Source organism: Dryobates pubescens, chromosome 6, assembly GCF_014839835.1.
Source record: "Dryobates pubescens isolate bDryPub1 chromosome 6, bDryPub1.pri, whole genome shotgun sequence".
In the NCBI taxonomy this organism is placed as follows: Eukaryota; Metazoa; Chordata; class Aves; order Piciformes; family Picidae; genus Dryobates; species Dryobates pubescens.
In genome coordinates, this window is record NC_071617.1 from 41867269 (window position 1) to 41893557 (window position 26289).

At 48.1% G+C, this 26289-nt stretch overlaps 2 protein-coding genes across 2 annotated transcripts in view; one reads left to right on the forward strand and one right to left on the reverse strand.

Moving 5' to 3' along the window:
• The window catches only part of CMTR1 (cap methyltransferase 1), a 34757-nt gene extending 24884 nt beyond the window's left edge, over window positions 1-9873 (forward strand). The window contains exons 20-24 of the mRNA XM_054162413.1: window positions 554-622; window positions 2698-2745; window positions 4274-4386; window positions 4915-5023; window positions 7689-9873. Of these exons, the coding sequence (XP_054018388.1) occupies window positions 554-622; window positions 2698-2745; window positions 4274-4386; window positions 4915-5023; window positions 7689-7914 (565 nt within the window). The 3' untranslated portion in view covers window positions 7915-9873. The remainder of the gene's footprint in view (window positions 1-553; window positions 623-2697; window positions 2746-4273; window positions 4387-4914; window positions 5024-7688) is intronic.
• A 1885-nt stretch (window positions 9874-11758) lies between these two features.
• Window positions 11759-25555, reverse strand: CCDC167 (coiled-coil domain containing 167). The gene is made up of 4 exons (XM_009903419.2): window positions 25498-25555; window positions 16593-16687; window positions 14072-14124; window positions 11759-11991 (listed from the first exon to the last, which is right to left on the reverse strand). The coding sequence occupies exons 1-4, from the start codon at window positions 25534-25536 to the stop codon at window positions 11888-11890; spliced, it is 291 nt and encodes a 96-aa protein (XP_009901721.1). The 5' UTR covers window positions 25537-25555; the 3' UTR covers window positions 11759-11887.
• Window positions 25556-26289: the final 734 nt, after the last annotated feature.

The window sequence follows — 26289 nt, forward strand, 5'->3', positions numbered from 1 at the left end:
GTGACTGGGAGCAGCATTCACTCTCAAAGCAGAATGCTGAATGCAGGGAGGCATGTGCATTCAGCTGAAACACTGCTATGCAGGTGAGCTGTGAATGAATCCACTTTGAAGTGCATATAGCCTTTTCTAACCATACCATGGCTCTGCAGGGCAGCAGGTCTCACTCCTTGCTTGCTCTGGGGTGAGTCAGGTGTAGTCTGAGCCTAAGCTGAGCATCCTGGGAATGTGAAGGAGCATAGCTGATCACTGGCTGAGGGAGAAAGAATGAGCCTCTGTATTTCCTTTTCCAGGGACATGATGTCCCTACTAGTCCAGGAGCATGTGGGCTTGTAGAGGAAGCTCTGGAGACCCATTCCTAATGGATTACAGCCAGTGTTACTCACCATAGAGTTGGGAGGACAGGGTGGAAAAGTCTTGCTCAGTGCCTGTTTGGCTAGCAGCAGAGGCACTCTGCATGCTCTGAAGCATCTCATCTGTTACTCTGCTGAAATTTACCTACTGCTGTACCAAAGATTTTGCTGAATTGCAGGATTCTTCTTCTGTTTTCACTCAGGATTCGGCTGGCAGAGAAGTTCGTCAAAGCTGTTTCTAAACCTAGCCGGCCAGACATGAACCCCATCCGGTGAGTGATTGCTCTTGTCAGCCTGGTGTGCTTTGGTTTCAGTGTGTTGGAGGATGAGGATCAGGAGCTGAAGGGAAGTTAAATCTCGAGCTGGAATTCATGATTCTGTTATGCTCAACAGAAAGAGGCTAAAAGCACTAGAATGAGAGGACACAGTCTCAAGCTGTGCCAGAGGAGGTTTAGGCTGGATGTTAGGAAGAAGTTCTTCACAGAAAGAGTGACTGGCCATTGGAATGTGCTGCCCAGGGAGGTGGTGGAGTCACCATCACTGGAGGTGTTTAGGAACAGACTGGATGAGGCACTTGGTGCCATGGTTAGTTGATTAGATGGTGCTGGATGATAGGTTGGACTTAATGGTCTCAAAGGTCTTTTCCAACCTGGTTAATTATATTCTATTCTTGTGGCTTATAAATATTTAACATAAAGGCTGATATTGCCTGAGTCATGTCCTCCTTCATGTATCTGACAGTCATGTTTTCATCACAGGGAGATTGGCTTCTGCTGATGTCAAGTACATGCTGTTGTAGGTCTAGCACTCAGCTTGATCATTGCAAAGACTTCTATGTCCTTGTCTGCCCTGAAGGGTCAGCAGTTGTTCAGAGAGACAGTCTGCTAGTAGATAAATGAAGTGCTGACCAGCATTTACAATCTCCAAATGGTTATCCTGAGTAGAAGGCTTTAGTTACAAGAAAAGTTCCTGATAAAGGGCTTCAGCTTTGGCTGCCTCCTCACCTTCCATCTCTTTAATTCACCTGTGGTGAACCATAAGAGCATCATTGTGCTGGGTATCAGATAGGTACTGTGGACAAAACAGTTTCTGTTTCAGAAGCTAGAAGTGCTGTGATATTGTGGGAGAAGCTGGAGGACTGGGAAGAGAATGTTATCCATGTTGATGAAAGATAACGAGTGGGATCTTAGGTTAACTTCAGAGACAGTTGCAGTAACTGGAGGAGCTCAGAATGTTGGGGAGAGGTGAAGGTGAAGTGAGGAGAGCTGTAGAAACTGTTTGTAGAGGGGTCCTTTGCTGCTCTTGTGAAAAGATGTTCCAACTGTGCTCTTTGAAGCCTGATGCTTGCAGCGGTGTCTGGGAAAAGGGTGGCTGGGGTGTCAGATCAGAGACAGTGCTTTTGAAACTTTCTGAATGTCTTTCTGTGTCTTGGAAAAATAAAACCAAAAGCAGTTTGATATAATTCTAAGGATGATGATTCTGAATAATTTCACTAATTAAATAAAAAAAGAGGAAAAAACAAACCCCAAAAGCTGTTTTTTACCTCAAGGCAACTAACGAGTTTGGGGTGCCCCTGAGGATAGAAACAGTGACGGTCAGGCAGTGTGAGGCCAGCATACCAAGGCCTGAACCTGCCTGGGGCTGACCTTGGTGAATTTATCTCATGGGAGAACAAAAGCAGCTGACTTCCATTGTTCTTCCTGTTCTGTATACTCGAGGTAAAAATGCCCAACTTACTTAGCAGCAAGGATGCCGGTGTGCTGCTTACAGCAACAGAGCCGTGAGCATGCAGCTGTCAGGCATTCTCAAGCCAAAAGCAATAAGGCACTGGGGCATAACACTGAGGAAGCAAGCCAGCAGGACCCATCTGTAAACAGAGCATAGCCCTTCTCATTGTCAGGGAGATGATTATATGGGGGAGCCTCCTCAGCATGGGTCACTGTCTGCTCTGGTGGCACTCTGAAGCCAGCACCCTCTGGCCCGTTGGTGATTACTTCCTCGATGCCAGGGCATTTGAAGCTCCCCATCCGAGCTTGCTGAGTTATCAGGGCCATCCACTTACTCCAGGTGGCATCTGTGGCATGATGTGGGGTTGAGCCTCTCCCTTTGAACATCCAGGTGAGGACTGGAAGCCTTGGAGCTAGAAATAGTGGTGACTCAGTCCCAATCATCTCCGAGGCAGCCCAGACAACAAGGGTGAACCTCTGTCATGCCTGACCACCTCATGCTGTACAAAGTTAACTGTTTGGCTGCTCTCTGTAGCCAGGACAGGAAGGAAAAAAAATAAAAGGACAGTTCAGATACTTTAGTTTTTCTTTAATCCTATTTTCCTTTTGTTCCCATGCAGAGTGAAGGAAGTGTACAGATTGGAGGAAATGGAGAAGATTTTTGTGAGGTAAGTGACAGGCACGTTAAGGTTATGGGCTACTGATGTGCAGGATTGGGAGGGATGTGCTCACCTAAACTTGAGGAGTCATGGAATCAGTCAGGGTTGGAAGGGACCACAAGGATCATCTAGTTCCAAGCCCCCTGCCATGGGCAGGGACACGCCACACAAGATCAGGCTGGCCAGAGCCTCATCCAGCCTGGTCTTAAACACCTCCAGGGATGGGGCCTCAACCACCTCCCTGGACAACCCATTCCAGGGCTTCACCACTCTCATGGTGAAGAACTTCCTCCTCACGTCCAGCCTGAATCTCCCCACCTCCAGCTTCATTCCAGTCCCCCTAGTCCTATCACTACCTGAGATCCTGAGAAGTCCCTCCCCAGCCTTCTTGTAGGCCCCCTTCAGATACTGGAAGGCCACAATTAGGTTACCTCAGAGCCTTCTCTTCTCCAGACTGAACAGCCCCAACTCCTTCAGTCTGTCCTCATAGGAGAGGTGCTCCAGCCCTCTGATAATCCTCATGGCCCTTCTCTGGACACGTTCCAGCACATCCAGATCCCTCTTGTAATAAGGTCTCCAGAACTGGACACAGTACTCCAGGTGGGGAGAATCACCTCCCTTGACCTGCTGGCCACACTTCTCTTGATGCAGCCCAGGATCTGATTGGCTTTCTGGGCTGCAAGTGCACACTGAGAGCTCATGTTGAGCTTCTCATCCACTAGCACCCCCAAGTCTCTCTCCTCTGGGCTGCTTTCCAGCCAGTCCCTGCCCAGCCTGGATTTGTGCCTGGGGTTGCCTCGACCCAGATGCAGGACCCTGCACTTGGTCTTGTTGAACCTCATGAGGTTGGCTTGTGCCCACCTCTCCAGCCTGTCAAGGTCCCTCTGGATGGCATCCCTTGCCTCCCACGTGTCTGCTGCACCACACAGCTTGGTGTCCTGGAGAAGGAGCTGTTAGAGCTCCTGCAGCTGGTGGCTGCTGAATTAGAGCATCCTCCTCCCAAATTCCGATGCCGTAGGTATGGCCACCGTGCTTCACAACAGCAGGAGTAGCCATGGCACTGGAGTCTGTGTGCAGAAGTGTCAGTGGCTTCTCAGTGGCTTGAAAGATATGTGCAATGGGAACCTCTTTTGGATTAAGTGGAATGTGCTGCCCAGGGAGGTGGTGGAGTCACCATCCCTGGAGGTGTTCAAGAGGGGATTGGACGTGGCACTTGGTGCCATGGTTTAGTAGTCATGAGGTGTTGGGTGACAGGTTGGACTTGATGATCTTTGAGGTCTTTTCCAACCTTATTGATTCTGTGACTCCATGGTCATCACAGACCCTTCACTGCAACACTCAGTTTGCTACCTGATCTAGATGGCTCTGGCTGATTTCTCTGGCCCTGTGTATGGGCGGCAAGAGACTGAACTCTCCAGGATGTGATGGTTTTGTCCTGTCAGATGTGGTGCTGTCAGTGACACTGGGGAGGATGTGCAAGCCAATGGTAAAGGAAGAATCAGGAGCTCTCTTCTGACTGCCCTCTCTCAACATTTAGGTTGGAGATGAAAGTCATTAAGAGCTCACGAGGGATACCCCGGCTGTCCTACACTGGCCGAGATGACCGGCACTTTGTGCCCACAGGGCTCTACATCGTGCGGACTCTGAACGGTAGGGAGAGACTCAACACTCTTACTTAGCTTTTGTCTGTATCTTCAAAGGAAAAAGTATTGGCCCATCATGCTCCTGCTGTAACTTGGTGAACTATGGGAGCATTCCAGCTGTTTGTGGAGATTGTTTGCCTGGATTTGGATAAAGGGTAAGGTGTTCATGTGATAGGTTTTTCTGTTGCAGGTTGATTAGTTGTTGTGTGAGTGATTCCATTCATTTGCCTGCTAACTGAATTTGTTTAATGAGATCATAAGTTTTCATTAAGGAAGATATTTTCCAGCATAACATTACATTGAAACAACCCATTTGCAGTGTCAGCTTTTAAATGCAGGGTGGAGGGGGTTTGCTCAGTGAACAGAGGACAGCTGGGGAAGTGATTCTCCTTGGGGGGAGAGAAAGAAGAAGGAGTAAGAGAAGGATCCCAATTATTCATGCAGTTTTCTCCTGTGTATTTCTGTGTCTGTCTGTGTATTTACACTGTGTTGTTTTTTCTGTTTTTCTCTCTGCTCCCTGTGACTCTTCTGCAAGATCCTTGGACAATGGCATGCAGCAAAAACACCAACAAGAAATTCTTCTTCAACAAAGCGACCAGTCAAGCAACCTATGACCTCCCTTTTGAAGCCATCACACCCTTTCAGTGAGTACAAGCCAGAGCTGGAGCTATGGAAAGATAGCTCTCTGTGTATGTGTGTGCAAGAGAGAGAGAGAAAAAGAGTAGGATGTGTTGTGGTGTGGGGATGTCTGTCTGGGTATTTGGAAGGAAGTTCAGGCATGCTGTGTGCTGTGTGTTTGTGCAGTCGTTTGCAGTGCAGAAGCAGCTTGGTCACCAGCAGGGTGTGCTGCAGAAGCTGGCACTTTCTCAGGCTCGCAGGAAACTGCTGACCTGAATTTGTGTACACATTTTGCAATTAATTGCTCAGAGTAGCACACCTCTCACAACTTTGTTTCTCTGTCTGCAGCAGAGTCCAAGTTACTGAACCTCCCTGCACAAAGGGAAATGGCAACTGAGACCAGCAACTGTAATTTGCTGCATCTCTGTTGCTACTTGGAAATCAAATCTCAGCTCATTTAGCACAGGCTCTGGAATAAGCTGTAGATAGCTGGGAGCTCTTTAGGGAGAGTGGGAATAGCAGTAGCTCGCTGGGAGAGGATGGAGTATCTAGTCATAGGGACAGTGATCAGCACTGTGGCTGCTGAATTTCATCTGTATCTATTGATAGGCCCATCTGTATCTAAGCTAAGGCTGCATGCATCTTATGTACAACAAATCCCAAGTCACTGTGACACCTCGGGTCATGGGTCAAGATGTCCTGCACAACATGCCCTCAGGGAGTTTCAAGAGCTGCCCTTCAACACCACTAGCCCAGGACTATGCCTCTGTGCATGAGATTGCTATGAAATAGAGCTCCTGATTTTTCTCACATTGAATCTCCTTACCTGCCTTATGGCAGTGCTGTTAAGACTCCTTAAGGTTTCCTTAACAAGCTTAATGGAATAATAGGCTTAAAAAGCAGAGGCACAGGATTTTTCCCTCAGTATGTTGGGATGGGGTTAGTTCTGCCTATGTTAGCTCTGCAGATGACACCAAGCTGAGTGGTGCTGTCAATACACCAGAAGGACCTGGAGAAGCTGGAGAGGCCCAGGTGAACCTCAGGAGGTTTAACAAGAGCAAGTGCAGGGTCCTGCACCTGGGCTGTAACAACGCTCACAATCAATAGAGTGGGGGATGAGGTGATAGAAAGCAGCCCTGTGGAAAAGGACTTGGGTGTACTGATGGATGAGAAGCTGGACATGAGCAGGGAGTGTGCATTTGCAGGCCAGGAGGCCAATCACATCCTGGGCTGCATCAGAAGATGCACTGCCAGCAGATCCAGAGAGGTGATTCTGCCACTTTGCTCTGCTCTGGTGAAACCTCACCTGGAGTACTGTGTCCAGGTCTAGGAGCCCTCAGTATAGGAAGCACATGGACCTGATGGAGCAGGTCCAGAGGAGGGCCATGAAAATGTTCAGGGGGTTGGAGCACCTCTGCGACACAGATAGGCTGAAGGAGCTGGGATTGTTTAGACTGGAGAAAACCTAATAACGAGCTTCCAGCACTTGAAGGGGGACTACAAGAAGGATGGAGAGAGACTGTTCATAAAGGCCTGTGGTGATAGCACAAGGGGCAATGGCTTCAAACTAGAGAGGAGCATATTTAGACTGGATGTTAGGAACAAGTTCTGTACCATGAGGGTAGTTGAACACTGGAACAGGTTGTCCAGGGAGGTGGTTGGGGCCCCATCCCTGGAGATATTCAAAGTGAGGCTTGACAGCACTCTGGGCAACCTGATCTAGTTGAGGCTGCCCCTGCTTACTGCAGAGGGGGATGGACTGCATGACCTTCGGAGGTCCTTTCCAAGCCAGACCATTCTGTGATTCCCTCTGAAGTAGTACAGCAGGAACGTGCATGAATGACTGAGGAGGTGGAGGGACTGCTTGTGTGGGACTCCAGAAGGGATGCTTGTGGTTAGTGAGTACTAATGTGTCTGTAATTAGCCATTGACATGTGCTCTTGTCGCTGTGCTAGTACTGCTTTGTTAGAACAGGAGCACTAAATAAGCTATGAATATTAAGTGTCAGTAATTGTACAAACCTAAAGGCTGCCGTGTTGGCAGTAATTAGCAGCTCGGTTTTCATTATGGCTGGGACTATGTTGATGCAGTGAGGGAGGGCTATGCTTGATGGATGAAGTGAAAGATGGTGGTAGGAACAGAACTCTTCAGAGCCTGGCTTATTTCACGGGAGGAGGAAGAGGGGTGATGCTAGCTGCTTTTCTGCAGTGTGAAGTGCTGTTCATTTGCACAGCTCCACAGGGCAGCTCTTGCTGATTCTAGGAGGTTTGTGGTGAGTGATTGGATTGCTGCTGCTGGCAGATTTTCTAAATTCTTCATTAAGCCCTTTCCATTGCTGGCAATGACAGTTTCATCATCTCAAAAACTTAGGGGGAGGCAGGTTTTCTGCTAATGACCTGTCTCCTTCCAGCAAATACTGAACTGAGCTTCATCTCTCGAGTGAAGCTGGAATTAACGAGTTTGTTTCCATGGAAATCTCCTAGGCCTGGAAGTTACTGTACCTTAAGGGCTGTAGAGTTTGCAAGGTTGAATGAAGCACTGGGCTTCTTCTAAGGTATCCTTTAGATCAGAATATCTCTGTGTGGCTCCCATCGCAAGGGCAGCTGTCTTTGTAGTGCCCTTTGTGGCTAGGATGAGTGTTTTCCTTCCCCTCCCCTGCTCCATTAACCTTGCTTTCCTCTCTGCCCACAGCATGTGCCATTACAGCCGCCTCTTCTGGGAGTGGGGGGAAGGTGTCAGAGTGCACGACTCTCAGAAAAGGCAAGACCCGGAGAAGCTATCGAAGGAGGATGTCCTGTCTTTCATCCAGGCACATACCCCTAAGCCTGCTCTCTTGAGGAGTGCAGGGGGAACAGAGCCCAGCTTGGACTCATCGGGGACTGATGAGACTGGGGGGGCTCCACAGCTTCAATCCTAATCTTCTCCAGAGCTGACTTCTGGAGGTGACTGAAGCAGGCAGCGAGACGCAGAAGGCACAGGACGAAGCTCTACCCTGGCAGTGTATATAGGACTACGGCCCAGGTAGCAGGTGCTGCCAGAATACCCTTGGTGACTCCTGGAGCCAAGGCTTCACACCCTTTTGTCCTGACCAACTGCATGCATGAGGCCAAGGGGCTGGCAGCTTTCTTTGCTCCTTTTTGAACATTCAGCAAGGTTTGTGGAGCTCTGTGTGTGCCAGAACTCTCCAGGCTTGTGCTTACCTGGCAGCATGGGAAGGAACAGAGATGTCTTGGTGGCAGAGCTGGGCAGCAGCATGCTGAAGAAGCTCTGTGTCATTCCTGGCCTTGTCAAAGAGTGTTAATTCATTGGGGAGTGGATACAAGTAGGTATTCTTGTGCTTGTCTCCAACACTTCTGCTTATTAAGACCCTTGGCTGGCCACTAGCAATTCCCATGTGAGGGTATCCTCTTGGGCAAAGGCCAACACAGGTGATGAGCTCCTAGCATAGATTAGACGTGCTCAGTGCCAGGGATTTCTCAGACCTTTAGAAACTGCTGTGAGAAGGATTTCCCCTCTCCAGGTCAATGACTGAACCTGAGCCAGCAGCCTGAGGTTAATCTGTCAATGTTTCTATGCCTCATGGTATTTCTGAGACCAAGGAGCTTTGATTCTTGGTACCTGACAATATTACCCAAATCTTCAGGGAGGAAAACGGACGTGGAGGGAAGACACAGGAAGGTTGGGATGCTGGAGGCCTTTGGAGGAAATGATGGCAATGGCTGAGTGAGTTAAAAAAACCCCAACCAAAAAGCAACAAACAAAACCCAACCACAAACAAAAAACTGACACAACATGGTTTGAGTGAAAGATGTTGACTTTGAACAGGCTGGTTAAGCAGAAGCTCTGTCCCGTGGCTGTGCCCACTGGATAGTTTAACAGGCTTTACTTTTTAAATGTCAGAGTGGGCTTTGAAAGCCTCCATGTCTCATTTGTCCCTGAAACTGCATCTGGGATGAAAGCAGAGAGCTGTGAATCTCTCAACGTGCTATTTGTGTGTCAACAGACTTCTGCATGTGCTGGGCTCCAAGCAGTCTTCTCTTGCGTAATTCACCTTCACTTCTGGCTTCCATGGTGCTTATGCCAGGTCTTCCACACAGATCAGATGATGACAGATGGTTGACTGCTTTTGGCCATGCAGCAAAATTGCCCTGTTTTGGGTTTGTTTTGTTTTTTTCTTGTTACATTTGTTCTTGGCTTGTTTTTAAACACATATTGGCAGCAATGAGGAAAATGATTTAGGGATTGCCTGAACTGTGCCTTAAAGAAAGCTATAGTTTTCCTAGAATCTATAGCAGTTGTAGAGGTTCTTGTTTCTTTCTTTACAATTTGAACAACCTTTATGTAGCAAGACATGGAAGTTTTCTCTTGCAGGTGTACTCCACCTGAATAAGCCAGAACGAGGATGGCAGGTTGTAGAACTGTCACCTCCACCCTCTTAAGGTGCAGCATCATGCACAGGCTTTGTGCTCATTCTCAGCATGTAGTTGAATGTCATCCTACAAGCAGGCTGTGCTCTTTTGAGATTTGGGCACTTCCATGTCTTCACAAGAAAACTGTCTCCATGTAATAGTAATATTACATGTATGTATTAATGTAGACATGCACATATTAATTGTCTCCATATATTAATCCTCTACAGTTTGGTATAAATGAACATAGAGGCTGCAGCTCCTTGCACCCAAGAAAGGATATGCAGGGTTGATCACTGCAGAACTACACCCCTGGCTGAAGGAGCACAGAAGTTGGTACCACCTGTTGGTCAGTGGAAACTAGAGGAGGCAAAGCTTGGGAGTGGCTGGGAGGTGAGCTTACACATAAGTACCCCTGAATATCCTGTAGGGAGCTATTCAGTTTCTTCTCAAGCTCTGGCTAGAAGTGAAGTGAAGTTACTTTTTCCACATGGGTCATTATTTCCCAGAGAGAGTTAGGTCTACTGAAGCAGCTGAGGCATTGCATGCTTTTAACTGACCTGTAGATCCTATGCTGTCAGGCACTGGTAAACCATACATGACAGAAATGGTAGCCCTTCCCCTGCCAAGGACAGGAGGCCTGTCACTGGAAGTTTTGTTTTGGCAAAGGCACTGCCACGAGGTATGATGAATCTCTCCCTGTGGGCAATAAAGAATGTCCCAACTGGTTTCCAGTTGGCTTTTTAAACCAAGCAGTAATTTGGGTTCTTGCACTTCCTTCACACTTTGAGACTGTTTCAATGCCAGCAAAGCACGCTGCTCCCTTTGCCAGGCTTCTTTACTGTGTCCTCCACTCAGGACTTTGGACTCCTGTAGGACTGGTAGACAAAGGTGACCAGGAAGGATACTAGGCTAAGTGTAAGCCTCTTGAGGGTACAAAAAAACCTGGGTTAGCCTGCAAGCTAGCTTTTATTAACAGATACTTGCTTAAGCTTACCCAGTGTGTCTCCACCCTGATTTTAATTTGCTTTTAATTTTAGCTTTGATGTACTGACCCTCCCCAGTCTGAATCCCCCTTCAAAAAGGCAAGCATTAACCACCCTGCTGCTTGCTTCACTGTTACAGAGTAAATACAGAGGGATTCTGTTGGGAAGGGGTGTGAGGAAGGCCTTGCTGAAGGGAATGCTTCTGTACATTATTTGCACAATGTATTGTTCCTAGGCTGTACCAAGTCTTCTGCTTTCGTTGCCTCTGTTAGCAATACAGACCCTTTAGTTCACAATGGTGCTTCTTTGCTTTGCTTCCCACAACATATTCTGTCCAGCAGTGTGTGTAAGGTAGAGACAGCACAATGCATTGCAGTTAAATATTCAAGACAGTTTCCTTTTAAAGGCTTTCCTGGCAAGTTGGAGCAGAGTCAGGGCTACCTCATGTATGCTACTGGACTGGAATAAGTAGGGACAACTGGGGACAGTTTCCAGCATCCCCCTGTACCACGCTAGACTGCTTTTCCACTCAAAGGAAGCAAACACTCAAGTACATTCCAGACCAGTAACCCAGTGTTGACACCTCCCTGACCTGGGGTGTTAAGTGCTCCATCCAGCCTAGGCTGCTGTGGTACAACGTGTGACAGTGGGAAGATGGAAGGATTGAGAATAAAGCAGCGGCTGAGAGGCATATTACAAAACACACATAAAAAAGGGAATTACAAGGTCAACTTATTTTATTTTAAGCCCTGCAGAGACACTTCCATCCCTGGGAGCCGACAGTAAATTCTCTTCTGCAAGTGTTGATTCTCAGTGGCACAAAACAACTACCAAGCGCCGATGCACAGGAGAGTTAGGTAGATCTTCTCGAAGTCCAAGGACTCAGATCTCAAGTTAGATGGTACCTGCCTGCAGAAAAAGAGATAGGTACCTCCCCTCTGCTTTTGTGGAGGTAGTGTTCCTTTGGTCCTTCAAGTCAGCGTGGAGGAAGATTGATGGTTTTTCTTTTGCTCAGCTCTGGGAAAATGTGGAGCCTTAAGGTCCCAAACCCCAAGTTAGCCAAGTTGAATCAAAGAGCTTAGTGCCCCTTCAGCTTATGGCCAAGTCACAGGAACCAAGGTGGTGTCACGTATTCTGACCTGGCTGTGCAGAGAGCACTTGTCTGCAACCACACAAGTGCTCTTCAAAAGGGGGAATACATTGTCTTTGGGCATCAGGCTGGACGGCCTCGACTGTGGGGTAAGAAAGCAGCAGCAGCACCTTGCTCTGCTGGACCCCCTTTCCCACTGCAAGCGTAGTGTGAGTTCTGTTTTGTTGCCTGTCCGCCACAATTCTCAAGAGCAAAAGCTTCCCTACCGCGGGGCCTGGGAGAAAATAAACCGGAGCAGCAATGTGAAATGACGATCCTCATCCTTGGGGGAAGCACAGCGGTGAGAGATGGAAAAACTCCTTGCAGGAGAGTCATTTGGTCAGCAGGGAGACTTCTTGAGTGCAGTCACATTGTCCAGCAGGCGTAAATAAGAGCAATCAGCAACCCCATGGCCACAGCCAGGGCAGCGTTCTTGCGATTTTCCTTACGAAGCACGCTCAGTTCTTTCTCTGGGAAATGAACAAAAGCCTGATCTGTCACTGTTCTCTGTGCTGCAGCCACAGCTTTCAAAGCAGTAGCACAACGTTGCTTTGGCCACAGGCAACTCTCTTAGGCTTAGTATGCAAAACTGCCAATTATAAGCCATACTGAACAGGAAGTAAACGAGCAGGGACCCTTCCATTTGCTAACTCTCATCTTGTCAGTTGCAGTAGCTGTGCATGGCAATACCTCAGTGCCAAACCAGTTCCTGTTTGCAAAGGACCTTGTTCTAGGAACCTACTAAGGTCTTTAAAATAATTGCTTGTTCCCTAGGAGATTGAAGAAGACAGGTTACAAAGCTATTCCTCCTCTTTGAGATGTAAGAGCCTGGTATGTTTTCCTGGTGTTTAAATTTCCTTACTCAAAGCTGGCCACAGGTATATCTGTTGCAGAATTTGGGCTTCCCTGTGCCTCAGAAGGATGAGTACCAAACAGGTCTGGACCCAGACATCTCCTTCTAGTGGAGTCTGCAGCCTTTTTTAGGGATGGGTCACTCTCCCAGGTCCTGATTTGCAAGCACACAGGTGCAAAGAGAGGGAGGCAATGGCTACCCAAAATATTCTGACCTCCATTTCTGTTCCACTCCATTTATCAAAGGTAAGACCCTCATTCTTGCTAGTTCTGTTCCTGAAGACCTTGAGGTCTATAGGCATTACACACTGCATAGCCAAACAGCCATAGATACTTTGCAGGGCAAGGTTAGGCACAAAGTGTCTTCAGAGCCAGGCTATTCGTGCTGCTGATTTCAACTTCAGGGACTGCACTGGTTACTGCCTATACAGTTTGCACTAGCAGTCTTCAGCAGGAATGACCTGTTGCTGCAGGTTCCCAAGCTGGTGCTGGTATTCTGAAGATGCTTTTAGCTGTTCTGACTACATTCTTCATGTGGTACAAACTATCTCATGCAACCACAGAGCAAGCTGCTTGAATCTGCAAGACTACAGAGGAGGTGGTAGGGACAGGAGGCCACATAACCCTAAGCACAGCAGTGCCAACTGAAACTGATGGAGCAATGCCACTGACAGTGACTGCAATTCATGGCCTCATGTGTCACCTGGAAGGAGAGATTAAATTGGAGGCCATAATAGTAATCTAAGAAGACTGTGTGCACACATGCTGCCTCTTCCAGGAGGAGCAACCATCACCATTATGTGAGGCTGTTGCTGCTGTCTGAGCAGCTTGTCAGTTTGCTCTTTTGATGTTAGGAGTAATGGGTGACAACACTCTGCAGTCTTCTGCCATGTCTAGTGGGCCCTTAGGGAACAGCTTTAAATCTGTTTAAAATAAGTGTTAGTCTTCTGGAAAGAGTCCTGTAACGTAAGTTACAATTATAAATGTAGTGGCCATACCCCAGATTTCACATCTACAGGCCTAAGAGAACACTTGTGCTTCCTTCTCTTGTGTGAGCTCTGGTGCTCAGAGCGCTGCAGAGTGCTGTCAAGCAGTTAACGCAGTGATCAACACCAGCAACCTGAACATGTGCTAAGCAGCATCCCCAGCAGAAAGGAAGTGCTGTCAAATGTGCCATAGCTCAAGGGACCTCTCATTTTACCTGCCTACAGCAGGACCTGTGGTAAGGGAAGACCCTAGGTCTTTTAAATTGCAGGTAGCACATCGGTGTGAGTCCCGGTGCTCAACAGCCCCACAAACTGATGCAGCGAGAACCTTCCCTAAGGAAGGCATACTTGGCTGCACTTGCAGACAGCACTTGCCAGCTTGCTGAACAAGCCTCTATGAGACAAGAGGTAAAAAAAAGTGAGGATGGCAGAAGTCACTCAAGTCTGTTGGCTAAGATTATCTAAAGACTAGTAATTTGGGGTATGGGAAAGGGATATCTTCCCCCCTCATTAGCTGATGCTGATTTTTTTTGCCCCCCTATACATACCTCAAGCAGAAGAATTGAGACCCCTGTTACAATATGCTGACTTGATTTCCCTTGGTCTAGCTCCCTTTGCCAGGAGTTGGAGGTGGCAGGAGCTTGAAGACGAAGCTAAGCTGCAGCCCCGCTCCAATCCAGCCCAGAGGGACCATTTTTAATGAAGCTCTTACCATAGTTGTCAGCTTTGGTCATTAGTAAGTTTCTCTCTCTCTCCAGTGACTTTCTGTAATGAGAAGAGGAGTTCATTACCAGCGAGGCACAACACAGTCTATTTCTTTGCTTATATGATGGAAGAGAGACTGTCCTACTGCCAGGGATATCTCCAGACAGAATGAGCCCCTCACCCTGCCCTGTGGAGATGTGGCAGTTCAGAAAGTCCCAGCTGTGCTCTTGCAGAGATAGAGCAGTGCTAGAGCAGCTCTAGATTACTTTTTCCTCTCCCAAACTGCTTCCTCTCTCTCTTTTGAGGACAGTGTCAGTGCACAGGAGCAGGCTAGAAGGGGGTCTGTGCAGCAGAGAGCCTCCTACTTTGCTCCCTTAGGTCGGGTAGGAGGTTCTACCACAAGTACAAGATGGGACAGGGCACTCTCTGCAGGATCCCATCTCTGACACATCTGGCCTTGTGCTGGAATGCCAATTAACCAATTGAAGCTTAGACCCCTTTGTCAGAGGCATCCAATTTACACAAACTGGTACACAAACTCAAGGAAATGAGCTCAATGAAAGCCCAGTAACAACCAGTTAGGACTGAATCCTCAGGATAAAAACAATGAAGAGCAAGTCAGGCCAACTCCATCCTTGTCTTAAACTACACAAGATGATTAATTAATATGCAGTTTAAAAAATAAAAGCATAACAAACTGCCTGAAAGCAAGAGCCATTTCCATTACCACAGCAAGGACGTGGCCACTCAGACTGTGTGCATGTAAATAATGATGCAGTAACAAATTATCTCCTGGTTCAGGGCAGGCGGAGAAGGCAGCAAGTGTAACAGAGTTTGCTGTTCCCCTTGGGGCAGAGCAAGAACCTGTAGGAGGAAAGAGATCTCAGGCTACGTGTACAGCTATTTAAGTAAGGGATGTCAAGGAGGCTATGTCAGAGCAGCAGGAAAGGAAAGGGCTCTTGAAGGCAGCTGGGGAGAGGCAAGGTGGAGTGCAGCTAGAAGTAAGCACGAGGACAGATTTACTAACATGACTGAGCTGCTACTCAGAAACTTGTCTTGTGAAGAGTGTCAAGGGAAGAGGCTTTGAGAATGAGGCATGAAGAAACCATGACAACTGAACTTAAAAATGAGAAAGCTGAGGTGGTCTTTGTGTACTACTCACTGAATCAATACTTTTGATCATGGTTACCTTCCTCCAGGGTTTCTTGTGAGTGGTCTGGATTAGGGCAACAGAGCTTCTGTTTCCATCTTCATCCCAGTTGTAAAATTCAGAAGCCAGCCCTGGAATCTCTATTCCTTATTCTTTGCTCTAGACCCTGTACCCCCAAGAGAAACTGTACCAAGTATATTTCATCCTGTCAAGTTGCTACAACTGTAGGCTTGATTGTCAGATACCAGATGAAGAATACAGACAGTAAACAATTAGAATTTAGACCTAGGAAAGGACTGTTGAGATGAGAAGCTGAAGATATCAGGGACAGGAGGAGACAGGACTGTCCAAACATGAACAGGGATGTAAGCCCCCAGTAAAGATGGGGGTGGAGAAAGAGAATAGAAAGGAGGAACAAAGAAGTTAAACTGAGGCTGGCTAGTGTAAAGGGTGGAGATGTCTCCACTGCTAGGCTCACTTCTAACTGGGTTTCACAAGACAGTATTGTAGAGCAGACACCAGGACCAACAGGCTTGCTCCTTGAGCCTATGACTTTGCTTCCTGGCCCTCCTTGCCAGCAGCATGGCAGCAGAATCATAGAATCAACAAGGCTGGAAAAGACCACAGAGTCCATCCTATCACCCAACACCTCATGACTAACTAAACCATGGCTTCAAGCGCCACGTCCAATCCCCTCCAGGGATGGTGACTTGAAGAATGTCCTCAAGAATCAGCTGGGAGATCTAGGATCAGTTGCTCCATGCTCCAGGGAAGTAACACATTCTGCCTGTGTCTGCTACAAAATCTAGGTCAAAATCCTTGCTTGAATCCCAGCTCTAAAAGCCTACAGTTTTCTTTTCTGTGCCACTATCACATTTCAGGGGAATTGTTCTGTTTCTCTTTAGCAAGGAAAGCTAGCCTGTCACTGCATCCCTACATCTAGATATCTATCTGTAACACAAGCAGTCCCCTCTGCAGTTGCATCTCAGCCTGGTTTGGCCCTCAGCATGGGTCCTGCACCTCTCCAGTGGTTGAACTTGGACAGCTTTGACAAGGCTTGAGTAGTAGAGTGCAGAGAACCTCTGCCAGACTCACAGAGCTGTTTCCTAGCAGGGCTAGGAGCTAGCTCTGCAAACAAACTGGCTGGCTGTGGTGCAGGTTGGAGAGTGAAGCTGGCAATAAGATTTAAGTTCTTTCCATGTATCACTGAACTTCTCACCCTGGCAAGTTCCTCAAGTAAGTTCTGAGCTGGTGGAAGACAGTCTTGACAGAGGGAACCATGTATTCCTGTCCCTTCAAGAGCCCCTGATCAGTACTACAGGATGACAGCCAGCTGAAGTGCGTAGCCATAGCCGTGAAAGGAGGTGGTCATCAATACCTTCCTTCAGCACTGAGCTTTTCCCTTCGCAGTTTAAGATCCACCTCCTCCATGCTCTGTCTGCAGTGTGCCAGCTTCTCCTCCAGTCCATCAATCTGAAACACACACACACCAGTCAAGGTAATTTCCTCTCCTAGTTAACATGGAGCCATTCTCACTCAGATGAGCAGGGTAGCAGCTCGGCTGCTCCATACCCTTTCTCCCCAGATCGAGGGAGGCACAGTACCAGCTGTGTGTAGAGATCACAGCCATGAGAGTCCATCGCCTCCAGACCAGCAACTGTGACACTGTAATCCCAGACACAGCCAAGTCAGCTCTAACATTCCCTCATGTGGCTGGCCAGCACCTTTTTGCTAAGATCTGATCCTATTCCAGGCTGTTCTAGTTCCTTTGCATGTGGATCCACAAGCAAAGATGTGGTCTAAGGCATCTTTATGCAATTAAGAGAATGAGAGTGACTGGCCTTGGCTAAAGCATAAGGGACAAGGTCTTAATTTAATATTGTGAATGGATGTGAAGTTCATGGGATGGGACTACAAAGTACCCTCAGCTGTCTGGTTGGGCAAAGACAAAGGGGAAAAGCTGATACCTACTGTCTTTCACCCAACTGTATCTACAACAGCACTCTGCACAGTATGCTTAAGAGGGTATTCACCACTGTCTCCACATCTTCAGCCTGCACCAAGGTTTGGCAACATGTTATCATGCAGAAAAACAATGGCCATCTCCTTGTGTCTCCTCCTCACCTCCCACTGCATCTTTCTGTGGAGGGAAGTAATGGTGGATAAGTACAAGAGAGGAGTTCTACCTCTGTGTGTCAAGGGTCAGGACTGGGCTGGCCACTGAATGAGTGACAGATGCTCTCTATTAACTGTTCTCTCTTCCAAAAGGGGAAAAGAAAGGGAATAAGGCTTGGGAAGAAAAGGACAAATCAGAATTGGTTTAATGAAAATAATAATAATAAAAGGTATACAAAACCAGTATCAAACCAAACCCCCACTGATGGCAGTTACAAATCCCAGACTGGATGCAGGAGCAGATGGGAAGCAGATTCAAGAGCTGAGTTCTGGAATATGTGGATTGGGATCAAAAGTAGAACAAGACTGAGGGCAGAGAGAAGAGAGCTTGACCCTTGTGATCCCTCAGCTTTACACTGAGTATGAGATTTGTGGAATGAAATACTGTGCTGGTCAGTTCAGGGTCACCTGAACTGTCTGCTCCTCCCTGCAGGTGCAGCCCCAACACAGTACACAAGATTTAGCAGTGACAGCATGACAGTCCTTGGTACTAACTAGAAACATCAAGCACTATCACTTCTAGAGGCAGACACTGCCTGCAAAAATATGCTGTTAACTTCAGAAAGTGCAGCTTGCTTGAAGAGAGTGAGCTGAGAAGTAAAATCACTGAACAGAAACGGTTCTCTTCTAACTCGAATCAGGACAGTGTGCAAACCTAGGAGGAAATCCTACCACGGACAACAGTTCTCCTGGGAATTCTTTCCCTTTTCTGCCTGGTAACCAATGCATACACATCTTTGTGAAAGCTGTCTTTGAGGCTTGCTTCGAGCAGGAATGCAGTAGGACTGAGATACTATGAACGCCACCCTCCTAGCCCAGAAGGAACCGGCCTCAGCGCCCTGAGGTGGCAATGATCTCTCTTTTAAGAGCAACACTCCTGCTGTGTCTGGTTCTCCAAGAAAGGTCAAGGCCAATAAGATGGCTGGCAGCATGGCCTCTCTGTGGTGGGAGCCTTCAGAAACCAGAAGCTAAGTGGCAGCACAGTCCCAGGTAAAATACTGACAGAATGAGACACTGTATTGGGTTGAAGTGAGCTGGAGTTAATTCTGGAGTTAATTCTCCTCGCAGTATTGTTCTAGTGCTGTGGTGTTTTGTTTCTTTTTTCAGCAGTAGTTGATAACACAGCAGTGTTTTGGCTACAGCTAAATCCAGTATTCAGGCTGTGTCCTTTCAACATTTCCCTGCCCCAGGAGTACATTGAGGGGTGGGCAAAATCTTGGGAGGGGACACAGCTGAGCCAGCTGACTCAGACTGGCCAAAGAGGTATTCCATACCATATGACGTCAGCTCAGGTATAAGTAGGAAGTGAAAGAAGGAAGTGTGGGGATTCGTCAATGGCATTTATCCTCCCGAGGAACCATCAAGCTTAGGGAGCCCTGCTTCCCGAGACCGACCACCGTCCTACCGATGGGAAGTAGAGACTAACATCTCTCTCTCTCTGCTTTCTTTGCTTCCGTGCGGTCTATTGCTATTTGCTCATTAGTGTTATTAAATTGCTCTTATCTTATCCCCGGCTTCTGTTATATTTTCTTTCCCTTCTTCCCCTCTTCACTTAAGAGGGGGAGTGATAGAGCGGCTTGGTGGGTATCTGGCCTCCAGGCCAGGGCCAAACCACCACAGACACCAACCTCAAATGTAGCCCAGAGTACAAACACTCCCTTAAACAGCAATATGGGAAACAAAATCAAAGGTAGTGATCCCTAGTTATCACTGTTTGGGGGATCAGCTCAAGCCTGAGCCCGTGAACAATCTCATACATTCTGCCCAGAAAAGGCAGGCAAGCACTGCAGATCACCAGGATGGAAGAAGCAGCTTGGTGTAAAGTTTAGGAAAGATGTTGAGTTGCTGGAAGGTATCCAGAGAGGGGCAACAAAGCTGGGGAGGGGTTTGGAGCACAGCCCTGTGAGGAGAGGCTGAGGGAGCTGGGGTTGCTTAGCCTGCAGAAGAGGAAGCTCAGGAGAGACCTTATTGCTGTCCACAACTACCTGAAGGGAGGTTGCAGCCAGGTGGGGGTTGGTCTTTTCTCCCAGGCAACCAGCACCAGAATAAGAGGACACAGCCTCAAGCTGTGCCAGGGGAGGTTTAGGCTGGATGTTAGGAAGAAGTTCTTCACAGAAAGAGTGATTTGCCATTGGAATGTGCTGCCCAGGGGGGTGGTGGAGTCACCATCTCTGGAGGTGTTTAGGTAAAGAGACTGGATGGGGTGCTTGGTGCCATGGTTTAGTTGATTAGATGGTGTTGGATGATAGGTTGGACTCGATGATCTCAAAGGTCTCTTCCAACCTGGTTAATTTTATTCTATTCTAAAGGGAAGCACAAAACAGACTGCAAAAAGGGGGTTAGCCAGTCAGCTGGATAGTATCACTGCAAGAAGCACTGTAGAGCTGGAGGGGGGGCACGACCAACAAGCTCAAATAAATCTCTGCATCTTAACAGATAGCAATTTCAAAGTCCTTTATTACTAGGCAACTCTGCCATGGCTGTTGAGATGCCAAGTTCCCCAGAGGCACCTGCACACCTTCCCCTGAGCCCTAGGGAAGTACCAAGGCACGTCACTTGATCCCAGAGCACAGCAAATAGCACTTCTGTGTTTGGCAATGCTTGGGTTTGCTGGAATGGAGATAGGATATTTGTGAATCAAGTTAACTGAAATGCATTCAACAATTGTCCTCCTCCATATCCAGCTGTGCCAGTTAAGAATGTTAACTCTGCCTGCTCGTGGCACTGTCATCCACCACAGCTCAGCGAGATGCACTGTCCCGGTCTGCTTCAGAGCCAACAAAGGGCTCCACCCAAGTTAGCTCTGACCATGCTTCTCAGCAAGATAATTTAATGGCAGGCTACAGCAGAGAGTAAGTGGGGGTCTCTCTTCAGTCCAGTTCAGGAATGACTATCTCCTTCACCAGCTCTTATCATCTGCAAATGACTCTCTGCTCCATTACCTGCTGGAAGTCCTCAAATACACACACAGCAAGAGGTACTTCAGCATGCTCCTCCTTAGCCAATGCACCTCCTTATTACAATGCACCATGCCTACTTCAGAGATGTTTAAAAATCATGTCAGATAATTCAATTGAATGAGAACTTTGGTTAGTCAGATGCCAACCCCACCACTAAATTACCCATGTCACTGCACTTCCTATCCTCTCCTCCAGAGCTGTTCCCCTTCCTCAGTTTGCAGTTGCTCTCACTAGTACATTCATAGAATCATAGAATCAACAGGGTTGGAAGAGACCTCAAAGATCATCAAGTCCAACCTGTCACCCAACACCTCATGACTACTAAACCATGGCACCAAGTGCCATATCCAATCCCCTCTTGAACACTTCCAGGGATGGTGACTCCAGCACCTCCCTAGGCAGCACATTCCAATGGCTAACAACTCCCTCTGTGAAGAACTTCCTCCTCTGCCCATCCTGCCATCATTGCTTGAGGCATAACAAGAGGGGTATTTTGCCCAGCCCTGGCAATGCTCTTACTTTCTGCTGACTAAAGATCTCCAGATTCCTCATAATACTTTAAAGGCTTCCACTGCTTTTACTGCTCTTAAATCAAACCCAAAGTTTGGGTCCCCTGCTCAAGAGCAGTCATTTGCTGATAAACCACATGCTCTGAATGCACCATCAGCTTTGCTGAGCCAGGGACACAGGGGACAGAAAAAAATGTAAAAAAAAGGAAGGAGGAAGAGACTGCTGAATGAACAAAATATTTCTCCTCCAAAAATCTCACTCTTTCTTTTCTTCAGGCAAGTCTGGGGCACTAGGGGCTGTGAAGAAGGGCAGGAGAGAGGATTCCCGGATGTTACCCGGTCACTGGATTTCAGTTTCCCTACCTCTAAACCAGGACAATACTGTCTGCCTCCTGGAGGTGGCTCATTCACACAAGGAGACTCAAGACCTACCCAAACTATGGACAGAGCGCTACCTTAATCTGTCAGTGCCTTGGGATTTGGGATCTGTTCCTGTGAGCTAGGAGTCTTTCAGCAGCTCAGGTAATTCCTCACTGTAGAACAAAAGAAAGAGAAAATAGAAAACAAGCACAGGGACAAATCAGCAATGCCTGAGAATTACCCATTACTCTGAGCCTGAGGAAACTCCTCAGGGGGGCAGTAGCCTGTAAAGCTGCAGCACAAGAAAACCTATAGACTTCTGGCATAACTGCCTGCAGCAACTTTCCAGGAGAGCAATCCTAGAAGAAACTGCATACCCAAGTTTGCTGTGGATGTAGGAGGGAAAGCTGTGCCTCCTAACTCATACATGAGAAGGTTAGTTAGGGTATGTGCCCAGGCCCACATAAAAGCAAAGAGACAGGCTCACTTAGCTGGAATGCCTCATCTTTTTAGTGTCAATCTCAATACAGTGACTTATAGATTGCTCCTCCTGGCTCTCCTTGCCATGAACAGGATTCTTTGGGAGAGAACTGGAGTGTAGCATGCAGAAAGCTCACATGACAACTCCTTAGGTTCACGTGGCCTGTAGCAGAGACACGGAACTTCACTTCCAGCAATGTCTTTAAGTAGCATCAGGTAAAGAGAGCAAGTAAAACAGGTGTGCTTCACATGCAGGCAGCTGCTCAAGACACACACAGCTGTGCTTCCTGCTCCTCAAGCCACTCCAGAAAGCCAAGACCCGGCAACTTTGGCTGCGCACAGGGATCGAAGACCAGATGTCTCCCTAGCCCCATAAGGCATCACAAGGCACTGAGCCATTTTTCTTGAATTCTGGCACAATCTGAAGAGCTTTTTAAACCAAAGAGACCTGGGGCAGATCTCAATCCAAACTGACTTACGTGCATATTACAAACCTCCCTCACTGGGTCCGTGTTGAACAGGGAGCCAGAAATGGCTCACACATGGAAAAGGAAGCAGCTTCGCTTATAGGCTTGAGCTGGATCCCTTTTCATACGTTTTGCAATGAATTAATAAAAGCTTTCTTTCCAGCAGAAAGACTAAAAGTCCTTTTCAAGAACTGGCATATACCCTCTGCTTTTATGATTTCCCTAATTAAGATACTGGCATAGAGCCATATCACACATATGTCGACATCCAACAGCGTTAGGTAATGAGGTTTTCGTCTTCTGACCCTCATAAAGCAGATCAAAGCCAGCTACAGAGGTGGGGGCAAAGCAAAAAAAAAACCCTTCTCCCAACAGTCTCCTCATGCCTGATCACCTGCCAGCACACTTGAGCTGTTCTTTTCACAGAACAATTAGTGGTTCCTGCATCCACAAATTTGGCTGGATGATTAGAATCAGTCCAGCGGAGATGAGGTTTGTTTGAATTCAAAGGCTCACTTGCAGCTCTTGGACATGCTTCCATTCTCACCACGCTCTTGGGATTGTTTTGCATGCAGGCAAATCATTTTGCAGATGCTGTGTCCACACTGTGCTTGAAAACATCTACCAGACAAGCTACTGCACGACAGAGGATGATCCACCAGCAAGCCTAAGATAAATCCTGCAGACCAAGCCTTTGGGTTGGTAAAGTAGAAAGGGCTGGACCCTAGCTCCACCTCCTCCTTCAGCCTTGCAGAAAATGATATAGTCAGACTAAACAGTTACTCAGCCCACCCTGCCTGAGGTCACACCAGTGGCTCTGCAGGGCAGCCCAGAGATGTGGCCACATGGCACCACCCACACCTGTAAGAACAGCTTTACTAAGTGAAGACCACATTGGCCTTTCTCCTGCTCTTTATGCTCCTGACCAGCCACCGCCTTGTCGGAGGCAGCAATACACCAACACCACTTTCTCCCAACACCTGACATTTTGCAGCTCAGGCACTGCCCAAGCATTTAATAGCCCCACACCTTTGCTTCTGTGCATGTTTTTTTTCAGTTGTTGTCTGAGCCATAATATATTTTTAAGGGCTGCAACACCTTCTGACAAGGAGTTTCACAGCACAGCCAGAGGTTATGGCTGTGCTGTGAGGGAACAACCAACCCCTGCTGTTTGTTCTGAGCCTGTCAGCTACTAGTTTCATTTAATAGCTCTAATTTTGTATTGACAGTGAACTTTCAGTATTTGCTTAAAGTTACAAATAGCATGCAGGGTCCCCCTGTAATCATGTTTTCAAGATCAAAAGGATCTGGAACGCTTGTTTCTTGCGTAGTTTTCCATACCTTTGATCATCCTTGTCATTCTCTTAAGCTCATTCCATTTTCACTATTTTGCTGCAAAGTGTAACAGTCTTCCTACTTTCTTTTTCCTGACAAGTTTCCTCAAGAAAGGTCTGTGCAGCTCAGCACTGTCAACAGGGCTGTCTGTTGGAAGACTAGAGAGCTATATGAAAAGAAGTGGCAGGAGTTTAAACCGCCACAACATTATGTAGACACATTTATACCAGTTTACACCGGGTTATATCAATTACACCTGCAATTTGTAAGTGCAAGCTCATCTGATAAGTGTCCATACAGAAAATTGCATTCATTTAGCATCATGACTTTAGTTAAACAAGCATGACTCTGCCTAGATTAGACTTTTCAAAGCTAGCCATGCATCATCTCATATTAAGATTCACTTGGAAAGTTTTCTTTACAATCATAAACAGCTCAGAAGGTAATACTGAAATGCATAAAAGTTTGAATTATTAAATCAATATACTGGTTGTTGTGCATTCTGACACCTGAAACACAGCCCTCTTGTCCTCTGGCTTTAAGGCATTTTGCTTTCTTCCTCCTTAACTTCTATTCAGTATCCTTCTCATCACTGCAAGGGGAAAAGGTTTTCTCTTTCAGTACTATCTTTACAGTGGAAGGTTGTTTTCAGCTATAACACACCAAAGAAGGAGAGTAGTTCTAAAATCCTTCCAAAAGTAGTGTGTTCTATCATGGCAATTTCTAAACAAACCCAACCAACCAAAACCCACTTCTCTGTTTTTGTGAAGTAGACCCTACCATCTCAGCTCCTGTCTGCCACATCTCAACTACCCACCACCAATAATTCATTGTTTCAACTCTCCCTGCTAGGCTCACTGAAGAGAAGCTTGGACAGAATGCACAATCTGCTCTGGACTCCCTTTGGTGGTTATCCTTGGGTTAGAGTGCCTAGAAATATCTGCTTTTGCAATAAGAGCCTAACTAGATGAAATAGACCAGAAGAGTACTTTACACTGAACTCCCATTCACATGACACAATAGGTTATTCACCTTTACATTACTGGCTGATGAAATATACATGACAAGCCTCAGGTCCTTTTCTTAGCCTCTCTATCCTGGCTATCTTGGTCTGTTGTGTATATGCTCATCTGAAAAACTAAAAGGTCCTAGAGGTGACAAGAGAGAATCACTGGATCAGTTCTGCCCCACTTCAGGCATCTTTCAGGAAGGTTCAGGCTTTTGCTATCCCCAAAGCATTCCCAACCCACCGACCTGAGCTGTGGGCTCTCCACTGTCTCCTCCAAGTCAGTCCAGATAGCACTGCTCAGTGCAGGAGCCAGAAGAGAGTATGATCAACAGGCCTCAGCCTATTAATGCAAATATAAAGCTCAAAGCTTACCAGCAGCCCTCCTGCCACTCAGGAGATTACAAAACAGCTTTAGAAGGAAGGCATACTCCTCAAAACAAGCCTTTCCCTTCTCCTTTCTGTGATTTGCCAGCATCTCATGTGCTGGTTCACCGCTGGGTTCCTCAAATGCAGCAGCCTGTGCCCAGTACACTGATGACTTTCACCACTGCACACACAGGCTGGGCTGCGCACACATTTGCTGGCCAGGGGCAAGACCCTGCCGCAGCACCCTCCAGTGTGCTCAGTGCCTCTCCCTGCACTGCCTCAAACACTCAGCAGGAGCAAGGTCACCAAACGCCACCGTTCGGGCAAGGGATGGAGGATGGGACGCCGAACTTCCCGCTCAGGGCTGGGTTCGGCACAAGCAATCCCGCCTAGAACTCCTCTGCCGTCATCGCACATTAAGATGGCAGCCGGGTCTCGCAACAGCACACCAGAGCCTGGTCGGAGCGGCGTCCCGGAGCCTCCACTGCCCTAGCCCTCCCCAACACGGGCCGCCGTGCAGGGAAACGCTGCTCCGGCAGTGGTAGTGGTAGCCACCTCGTCTCGTCCTTGTCAAGCCCGGCCGTGTCCCACACCGCCACCGCTGCAGCTCCCTCCGCCTCACCTCCCGGGCCACGCTCAGCCCCTCTCGCCTTCTGCCCATGGTCCCCTGCCCGGCGGTAGATGCGCATGCGCAGACTGCCGCTGTGCGCCGCTGCCCGTTCGTCGCCACGTCTACGCCGCTGCCGCCATCTTGGTGAGGGGGTGCTGTGTGGGACGGCTGCCATCTTGGTGAGGCTGCCCGGGCAGGGGCGTGTCCCTGTGAGGCCATCTCGCGCGGCTTGAACGCGAGTGTGGACGTACGGGCGGGGAGCGCTGTGGCGGGGAGCGCTGTGGCGGGGAGCGCTGTGGCGGGGAGCGCTGTGGCGGGGAGCGCTGTGGCGGGGAGCGCTGTGGCGGGGAGCGCTGTGGCGGGGAGCGCTGTGGCGGGGAGCGCTGTGGCGGGGAGCGCTGTGGCGGGGAGCGCTGTGGCGGGGAGCGCTGTGGCGGCCGCGGCAGCGCGTGCTGCTTCTCCCAGGCAACCAGCACCAGAACAAGGGGACACAGTCTCAAGCTGTGCCAGGGGAGGTTTAGACTCGAGGTGAGGAGAAAGTTCTTCACTGAGCGAGTCATTCGTCATTGGAATGTGCTGCCCAGGGAGGTGGTGGAGTCACCGTCCCTGGAGGTGTTCAAGGGGAGATTGGACGTGGCGCTTGGTGCCATGGTCTAGTCGTGAGGTCTGTGGAGACAGGTTGGACTCGATGATCCTTGGGGTCTCTTCCAACCTTAGTTATACTGTGATACTGTGTTGCTCTCAGCCGCCCCTGCCTGCTCCGGGGGTGGTGGATCAGGGATGGTTGGGGAACAAGCATCCGGT